At 35.5% G+C, this 10,372-nt stretch overlaps 1 protein-coding gene across 1 annotated transcript in view; it reads left to right on the forward strand.

Annotated features, from left to right (window-relative positions):
* Window positions 1-532: 532 nt before the first annotated feature.
* LOC106467343 (protein gooseberry-neuro-like) overlaps window positions 533-10,372 on the forward strand; it is a gene marked incomplete at both ends in the record, with an annotated part of 15,391 nt that continues 5,551 nt past the window's right edge. The window contains 4 exons of the mRNA XM_013927688.2: window positions 533-593; window positions 2,915-3,087; window positions 6,398-6,538; window positions 7,904-8,054. Of these exons, the coding sequence (XP_013783142.2) occupies window positions 533-593; window positions 2,915-3,087; window positions 6,398-6,538; window positions 7,904-8,054 (526 nt within the window). The remainder of the gene's footprint in view (window positions 594-2,914; window positions 3,088-6,397; window positions 6,539-7,903; window positions 8,055-10,372) is intronic.

Here is a 10,372-nt window from a genome sequence, read left to right on the forward strand (position 1 = left end):
ACGACCAAGCCGAACGCAGTGTTTCTTGCACCTCTGGAGGCACGGTGAACCAATAGACAGGCTCCTGCATGATATCTAGAATCAATTAGGACCAAGGGAGGCTACCGTTTCCTTAGGAATAGTACAGAAGAACTAGATAAGCGATCATTTCCCAACCACCTTGAAAAGTCGCCGTCTCAAATGAGAACCTCTTAAACTATAGTTAACCTACTCGCGATACTCAACCCCAAAAGTCTTCTGGACGCCACAAGCACACGTGAACTGAGGTTCTATCGATCAACGTAGATATTACCTTTTATACGATTTTCTACTCTGATCGTAGTCCTTGTCGTACCAAGCCTAGTAAAAAGTATGAGTAATAAAACGAAGAAAACACCGTTTTGTTGATTTTGGCAGCAAAGGTTCGAATCATACCGTGACTAGCATTCATATGGTTCCAGTTTTTTTGTTTCTTTCTTTTTTACAGTTTTTCATTGTAAGCCACCGAATTGTTAAATCAGCTCTTAGTTGTTACTTATAACTACTTCTCGTCCACACCTTGTCCACAATGGCGGTCTCAATTCGTCCAAGTTTTACAGGGTATGCGTTTCAAAGTAAGTAAAACTTTATTTTTCATTTTATTTGCTTTGTTTTGTTTTTAACATTTTGAGTTTTATTTGAAAATAATACGTTGTTTTTTATTATATATATATTTTAATGCATAAGCATTGATTAGAAAAAAACAATCTGAAACCTAAAATTTACTTACTGGCATTCGTTTTATTTAAATATGTTGTAGTTTATTTACTTTTAATCGCCCTCCCAGTGGCACAGCGGTAAAACTGCGGAATTAGAACGCTAAAAACCGGGTTTAGATACCCGTGTTGTCCAGGTCGCCCATTGTGTAGCTTTGTGATTAACTTCAAAACAACAACAACAACATTTACTTTCAAATCTCATTAATATATAACGAAATAACAATTGTTACGGTGAATTGCTTACAGGGAGATCTATGTTAAATAATCTTATTGTTACGGTGGATTGCTTACAGGGAGATCTATGTTAAATAATCTTATTGTTATGGTGAATTGCTTACAGGGAGATCTATGTTAAATAATCTTATTGTTACGGTGAATTGCTTACAGGGAGATCTATGTTAAATAATCTTATTGTTACGGTGGATTGCTTACAGGGAGATCTATGTTAAATAATCTTATTGTTACGGTGGATTGCTTACAGGGAGATCTATGTTAACTAATCTTATTGTTACGGTGGATTGCTTACAGGGAGATCTACGTTATATAATCTTATGCCTTTCGACAAAATCGGTAAGCGTGTTTGTGTGTGTTTTGTTTTAGCACAATGGGCTATACACGCTTTGTCCACCACGGCGAATCTAACCCCGGATTTTTATTATTGTAATTATGTAACTTTACCGCCTCACATTTGGAGAACGAATCAATAAGAATAGAAATCTAATGTCAAATGATATCAGTAAATATGGTTTAATATTAAAACTTGTTATTAAATTTTATTTTGTTTTATCAAGATAGCTCTATAATCAGTATACAAGTTGGAAACTGATAGTTTTAAATAACTTAGAACTTTATAAAAGGTGTATTAGTCAACAAGCATTAAAGTTAAATAAAAGTCCAAAGACACAGCTTTTTGGGTGGATTATATTTTCTAAAGTATACATAGTGTGGGAGAAATTGGAAAAAGTGGTATTTCTTCTATCTTGCTTGGACACATGTCTTTGGATATGAGACTTCGACGTGTAGGTGGACACACAGTTTTTATGATAATATACAGGGTTAGTGTTCAGGTTGTGCAAACTAGGCTCTATATGTTCATGCAAACCTGTCTAAGTCTACCAGCAGACACTATAGCACTTATTCTTGCTTGGGTAGCAGATATAAGCTAGGAATTATCTGCACTACAGCTGAAGATAGCGGGGAAGCAACATGCAGGGATTTCAGAAGCAGCCATTATCTAATACATCATCTGAAAAAGAAAGACATTTAATAGTGATGCCATCATCAACGTTGATTATAATGTACAATATATATATATATCACATATTACAGAACAAGAAAAATATATGATAATATGCACAATTTAATTAACAGATGCAAACAGCAATCACGTGTAGTTATTCACTGATGAGAATTCTGTTCTCAAAGTAAACTTTTCCATATATTCTTCAAATTGTTGTCAAAAACTATACTTTTCATGGATGTTTTTTTTTAATTAAGTTGTTATTTTATGACTAAAAACCTAGATTTAGATGACCACATGGTTAATGTATTTCATTTATGACATGGGACATTGTATTGTTTTAGTTCTGGTGGCGGCCTTTTTTTGGACGCCATCTTGAATATGACGATGCACGTTAAAAAATATAGTTAAACCAATTATATTATTGAATTCCTCGACCTCAAAAACCTAGGTTTAGACCCCCAAAAGTAATTTCTATGTAATTTAGGACCTAAAATATCTGCTTTTTAATTTATGGCCGCCAGTATAGACGTCATCTGGAATACCTCAATTTTCCCAAGAGTGACAAAGTGGCACCTGACAGATTTGAATTCAGCACCTGCGAATAATATAAAAACAGTCATAAAACTTTGTCTTTACGCGAAATCCCACTTTTCAATTTTCTCTCAGACAAGTAATAAATTCTTATTCGAAATGAGAACAGACTTTTAAGCTCATATTAATTAAATTATAATACATATTGCCCCCCCCCCCCCAGTGGCATGACCGTGGACTTACAACGTTAGAAACCGGGTTTCGATACCCATGGTAGACAGAGCACAGATAGCCCTTTGTGTAGCTTTGTGCTTAACTACAAACAAACAAGTATTCATATTGGTAATTTCGTAAGAAAATTGAGTTGTCATTCTGTAGTAATGAAAACAACATGATCTCTTAGGTCAAGGACGGGTTAATCAACTAGGTGGCGTCTTTTTCAACGGCCGACCGCTGCCCAGTCATATTCGCTTAAAAATTGTAGAAATGGCTGCTGCTGGGATCAGACCTTGTGTGATAAGTCGAAAGCTCAAGGTGTCTCATGGATGTGTGTCGAAAATTTTAAACAGATATCAGGTATGTTATTTTATCTGTTTATGTGTCTCGAAAAAAAATTACAATTTTTTTGTGGAGGATAACGAAGCAAGAGTAACTAGCAGTACTACCAGAAGCGTTAATCTGTATCTTTATTTATATATGCAATGTAAATTACATTATTTAAACTTACATAAATATTAAGTCTTTTTATTGCAGCCTTTTAGTGGCACAGCTGTATGTCTGCGGATGTACAAAGCTAGAAACCTGGTTTTGATACCCGTGATGGGCAGAGCACAGATAGCTCATTGTGTAGCTATGTGCTTAACAATAAAAAAAACAAATAAGGAAACGCGCAAAATAAAAATGCTCTTACAAAATTATTTTTAAATTTGCAACCGTTTGTAGAAAGGGCAATATATCTATAAAAAAGGTTTCTTTTTGAATTTCGCGCAAAGCTACACGAGGGCTATTTGCGCTATCCGTCCCTAATTTAGCAATGTAAAACTAGAGGGAAGGCAGCTAGTCATCACCATCCACCGCCAACTTTTGGGCTACTCTTTTACCAACGAATAGTGCGATTGACCCTCACTTTATAACGCCCCCACGGCTGAAAGGGCGAGCATGTTTGTTAGGACGGGGATTCGAACCTGCGACCCCCAGATTACGAGTCGAGCGCCTTAACCACCTGGCCATGTATAAAAAAAGGAAACAATTAAAACTTATAAATCAAAAGTGATCGAACATGCACTGAACTTAACAAAAATTTGGGTTATAGAGAGCTCTGTATTTTTGGTGCTTAATATCAAAAAATGAAAGCGGAAATGGAAGAATATTTGGACAACCAAACTCTACACAACAGGCTTGCTCGCGAGAAAACGAAGACCAAACTCTACACAACAGGCTTGCTCGCGAGAGAACGAAGATCAAACTCTACACAACAGGCTTGCTCGCGAGAGAACGAAGACCGAACTCTACACAACAGGCTTGCTATAGAGAACGAATACCAAACTCTACACAACAGGCTTGCTATAGAGAACGAAGACCAAACTCTACACAACAGGCTTGCTATAGAGAACGAAGACCAAACTCTACACAACAGGCTTGCTATAGAGAACGAAGACCGAACTCTACACAACAGGCTTGCTATAGAGAACGAAGACTGGACTCTACACAACAGGCTTGCTATAGAGAACGAAGATTTTTCGTACAAAAGTTGTGATGAACCTGTCTTTGATCCACAGTAAAACGTGAAGGTCAATTTCTTCAATATTTTTTTTAAGTCGCTCAATCGTGGTTTCAGCAAATACAGGAAAACAACTTATTCTTCAGTTTCCTGTACTGCATTGGTGACTTCTCAAAAGTCAGTCGAAATGATTTGCTAAAATACTGCATAGATAGCCGAATCAGTTCTTCTGAAAGCGGGGTTACTGACGTCACTGCAACAGAAATGCTTGACGAATTGAGGGCCATCTCGTGGTGAATAACTAAAGAATGGCTCCGAAAATTGTATAGAAATGTTTTGTTGATTTATGTTGATTTTATTCATCACCGTCACTAGAAGAAGAAGAAGAAAGTTTTCAGACTCAAACTGATTAATAGTTATTTGGGATTAACTATGATACTAACAAACTCAAACTGATTAATAGTTATTTGAGATTAACTATGATACTAACAAACTCAAACTGATTAATAGTTATTTGAGATTAACTATGATACTAACAAACTCAAACTGATTAATAGTTATTGAGATTAACTATGATACTAACAAACTCAAACTGATTAATAGTTATTTGAGATTAACTATGATACTAACAAACTCAAACTGATTAATAGTTATTTGAGGTTAACTATGATACTAACAGTCCAGCGGTGATTTTAATAGAGCATGAAATCGAATAGAAAGGTAAATTTGAAGCAAGTTCTGTGAAATTTGATCTCACATGGAACAACAACAATAAAAATAGAACTTAGCATGGCCTAATGGTTAGGGCGCTCGACTCGTAATCTGAGGATCATGGATTCAAATCCCCGTCACCGAACGTGCTCGTCCTTTCAGCCGTGGTGGTGGTGTTGACTAGCTGCTTTCCCTCTAGTCTATCACTGCTAAATTAGGGACGGCTAGTGCAGATAGCCCTAATGTGACTGATATAATATGTATACTGTATAATTAGTGATAAAAGGACTTATGAGTGGTATAACATGTATACTGTATAATTAGTGAAACAAGACTTATGAGTGGTATAACATGTATACTGTATAATTAGTGATAAAAGGACTTATGAGTGGTATAACATGTATACTGTATAATTAGTGAAAAAAGACTTATGAGTGGTATAACATGTATACTGTATAATTAGTGATAAAAGGACTTATGAGTGGTATAACATGTATACTGTATAATTAGTGATAAAAGGACTTATGAGTGGTATAACATGTTTACTGTATAATTAGTGATAAAAGGGCTTGTGAGTGGTATAACATGTTTACTGTATAGTTAGTGAAAAAAGACTTGTACTGATATGTCGTGATTACAATTTACACGTGTTGGTTGCATGGAACACATTGACTCAAATTCCCCAATATTAACGGGGCTGAGTTGTGGTCTGGAATATCAATATAAGATCTCTCTCTCTATGTACCAAATCCAAACAGTACGTTGGTAACCATGATCTTCCATATATATATATATATATGTACCATATCCAAACAGTACGTTGGTAACCATGATCTTCCATATATATATATATGTACCATATCCAAACAGTACGTTGGTAACCATGATCTTCCATATATATATGTGTACCATATCCAAACAGTACGTTGGTAATCATGATCTTACATATATATATATATATATATATGTGTGTACCATATCCAAACAGGACGTTGGTGAACATGATATTCCACAGATCTCTCTCTCTCTCTGTGATTTCGCACAAAGAATATCTAATGTCGATACATTCATCCATTTAGAAATAGACTCTTGACACAAGTCATCCTCTGTCTTCCACGATCTTCCCTTCCTTCAATCTTTCCGGTTACGCCCAGACTTACAATATATTCTTTCCTCATAACGTGTTCTAGAAACTCCAACTGTCTTTCTTTGATGTTAGCTGGCAGTTTTCTCCTGCAACCTGCTCTTGACATAAATATATTCATTTAAGGTGTGACTTGTCCAACATACCTAAAGAACCACGACTTTAGTTCTCTTTTCCAAAGTTGGCAATATGGTCCAACATACCCGAGAATTGAAATATAGGATGTATTAGTTTAATCAAAAATCCCCAGAGAAAGTTCTTCCATCTTTTAATATATAATTAATAAAACAACGAACTTTGTTTTTCTTCAGGAGACCGGCAGTATTCGACCAGGTGTTAACGCGGAAAATAAACCCAGAGCGACCTCTCCTGACGAGAGGCAAAATATAGAAGATTCTCAGAGGAAAAAAACGTGCATTTTTACTTGGGAAATATGTGATCGCTTGATAAAGGTACGTACACTGAGGTTCGCTGCAGACTATACGTATGTGCATGGTTATAAACCTCTTCAGTCGGAAAAACATGTAATACAAATGTCACAACTTCAATAACGAAATCACTGAAAATTTTTAAACCTACCATAGGGGATGAAAAATTTTGTTTTACCCACTAGGGGATCAAAATTATCGGAAATCATTTTTATTATTATGCCCACTAGGGGATCTAAATATCGTAAATCGTTATTATTATTATTATTATATCTATTAGGGCAGTGTTTCCCAAAGTGGGAGCCGCGGCCTCCCTGGGGGCCGTGAAGCTTTTTCTGGGGGGGGGGGCACAAAAAAATGGGCCCAAAACAACGATGCTGAATTAATTTTAATTCTAAATAAACAATATGCCGATAAAAATTATGTTGAATTAATTAAATTACAAGATTGCTTTATATTTTAAAATTAAACTAAGATAACCTTACATAAAATTAAGTGTGTATTTATTTGCTCATCAGTCTACAAATTTAACCCAAACAAAATAAATTGCTAATGGTCTAATTATAAAACATTAATTGATAAGAAAAGGCCACATTAAATTACAAACGTACAATTTAACAGAAAAAGTGCCTCGTAGGTATAATTAAAGTTCACTAGTAATTATTTTTTGAAATTGATAAATCACATTTTAAGGGATTTTTATAGGTTGGTGGACCTCAAACTTGTTTATTCACATCAAGGGAGCCTCAGACTAAAAGAGTTTGGGAACAACTGTACTAGGGGATCCAAATATCGTAAATCATTTTAATAAGACTTTCTTGGGGGGGGGGTCATTCTGTTTTTATGTAGTTTTACTTAGGGTAGACGTCCTCTTAAGCCCTCGTTATTTTTTTTCTTCTGAAAAATCACTAAATACATTATTTAATTTTATAGTTTGAAACCAATAAATAATAAATAAATCAGTATCGATTTATTTCGTTATACAGTCGTAAATAAAATTACGAACAGTCACAATTAACTAGTCCTAATATAAAGCTTCTTGTAAAGTTTTGGAAAAAAGTTTAAAGTTGAATAAAATATTTATTTCAAACTATTTAATAACACAGCTTGTTGACTCGCGGCCTGCTGTGTGTGTGTGTCTGTTGTGATTGTCATCACTACAGAAAGTGTTACAAGTTTTATTTTAAATACATTATCTGTCCGTGTGTTCGTCTTAAATCGTGTTGGTTATGGAGCAAGTTCATCAAAGTTACGATGCTCGCCAAATGGAGGTGTATATGTGACTTTTATTTTAGCAAGATCATGTCATGCTGCTGTGTTCGTTAATCTTGCGTAGTGTGGGTTTATGTGAAATTCAATCTGTCAATGGAGTGCTCTATTTTCCTGCAGGACGGAGTATATGACAAAAAATCAACTACCAGTGCGAGTTCTGTTAGTCGACCCCACCGCGGAGGAATACAGTTGGAAGACGCGGATGACTATAATGGCGATAGTGATGGAAGCAAAAAGGCTGACCACAGTATTGACGGGATTCTGGGTGGTAGGTAGATAAGTAGTTATTTGCTGAGATCAGTTTTATATAACTATTTCGATTGTGTGGGTAAAATCAAAACGAAAAGTACTGAGAAATTATACATTCAAATATATATATATATACTGTTTATATAAACATACACAAACACATAGTTCAACAGAGCTTGTAAAACTCAATTGACTAACATTGTCTTTTCACCTTCTCATATTTCAAAAAATAAATACCAGTGAAGTTTCTATAAACACCACTGGTTCGGGCGTGGCCTAATGATTAATGTCCGAATTATATATATTTGTGGTTCGAGAACCATTGACTCCACAACTAGCTCCGAACTTTGAAACTGTAAGTGCGCTATCAGAGTGACGATAAAATCTCACTGTTCGATTGCTTATTCGTTTATTTGTAATTAAGCACAAAGCTACACAATGGGCTATCTGTTCCCTGTCCACCACGGGTATCGAAACCCAGTTTCTAGCGTTGTACGTCCGCACACATACCACTGTGCCATTGGGAGGGGGGGGGGTCACTGTTCGATCAGACAAAATTTGTCGGTGAGTGCTATTGAGAAGCTGCCTCCATCCTAGTCTGTAAGCTCAAAATTGAGAATAAATATGCGCAGATAGCTCTTAAGTGGTTGTGTGCAAAATTGTGACATACACAAAAAAATAAAAAAATCGAATAATCATTTTGTATTCAGTTCATGAAACATTGGAATTACTGCATATAGTTGTAACTTCCAATTAAATTTTCTTATTTAAATTATTCCTCCAAAAATAATAGGTAATATTTTTTATTTGTTTGTAATTAAGCACAAAGCAACACATCGGCCCACCACGGGTATCGAAACCCGGATTCTAGCGTTGTAAGTTCACAGACATACCGCCGTGCCACTGGGGAGCTGTTTTCAATCAATAGTGACTTATCACATGGCAAATTTATTAAACGGACGAAAGACGAAACAATGACATATAAAGTTTCTAGGGAAAAGATAGCTTATGAACGAAATAATAGGGGGGAGGGAATAGTAAGAAAATAAGTTGCAACCCTACTCAGATCTTATCGTTGCTATTTAATAAAATATCGCAGATTGCGAGTCGAGCACCCTAACCACCTGGCCATGCTGGGCCGTTCTACAGTTGAAACCAATCGATCATGCATGGTCTTAGGGTTAGCATGTCTGGTTTTAGGATCGGAAACATCCAAGGTTTGCGTCGCCATCACTCTGAACACGCTTCGTACTTTCAGCTGTAACAACCAATTCTGTTATTCGGTTCAAAGCCAGACAAAACCCTTTCGGTAACGATTGTTTCTGGCAAGATGGATGTCTTCTGGCTTGTCAGTAATTCAAAATAAGGGCATATTTATGAAAACAGCTCCTTTTGAAGTAATATTCTCTAATTAGCTTAATAGGAGCGTGAGGATATCCGACAGGACTCTAGTTCTTCCGATCATCGGTAGGTAGAGACGGTGTCTCACCATTCTTCAGCCCTCGAGACAAACAATACGTATATAACAAAAACTGTTCATTACTTTTCTATCAGGAAATTAAAATACTCTCAGAAATGACTTGTTTTTAAACTTCTGTTAAAATATGATTTCTGGGCATGTTCAAAAATGTTTAGTACTTCTTCAGATGAACCCACGTCATCACTTTTTAAAACAAAATATTAGAAATTATATGTCTATTATTGGTTTTACAAAAAAATAAAAAATTTCTAACCAGTTATTTTGGTGAGTCAGCGTTGCCTAGAGGTTAGCGTACTGGACTGTGAATCTGAGGGTCCTTTCTTCGCGTCTTGTTGCCTCAAAAACGTGCTCCGCACTTTGGAGATGTGAGTGCGTTATAAGGGTGACAGTCAAATCTCACTATTCATTTAAAGTAGCCGAAAAGTTGACAGTAGGTGCTGTTGACTAGCTGCTCGTTTATTATTTTTAGAAAAATAGGGACGACTAGTGCAAATAACCCTTGTTTAGGTTTGTACGCACTTTCATTTAGTTTGGCTGTTGCACAATTTTGTGTTTAAAAAAATCGCTGAAACATCACGTGTTGAAAACAACAAACAGGAACCTATTATTAAATAGGTTCACTGTTACGAAATACACGTAAAACCACATAAATAGTTTGTTAATTTCACTGTCACGAAATACACGTAAAACCACATTAAATAGTTTATTAATTTCACTGTCACGAAATACACGTAAAATCACATTAAATAGTTTGTTAATTTCACTGTTACGAAATACACGTAAAACCACATTAAATAGTTTGTTAATTTCACTGTCACAAAATACACGTAAAATCACATTAAATAGTTTGTTAATTT

This window comes from Limulus polyphemus, unplaced genomic scaffold (assembly GCF_000517525.1).
Source record: "Limulus polyphemus unplaced genomic scaffold, Limulus_polyphemus-2.1.2 Scaffold2578, whole genome shotgun sequence".
Classification (NCBI taxonomy): domain Eukaryota; kingdom Metazoa; phylum Arthropoda; class Merostomata; order Xiphosura; family Limulidae; genus Limulus; species Limulus polyphemus.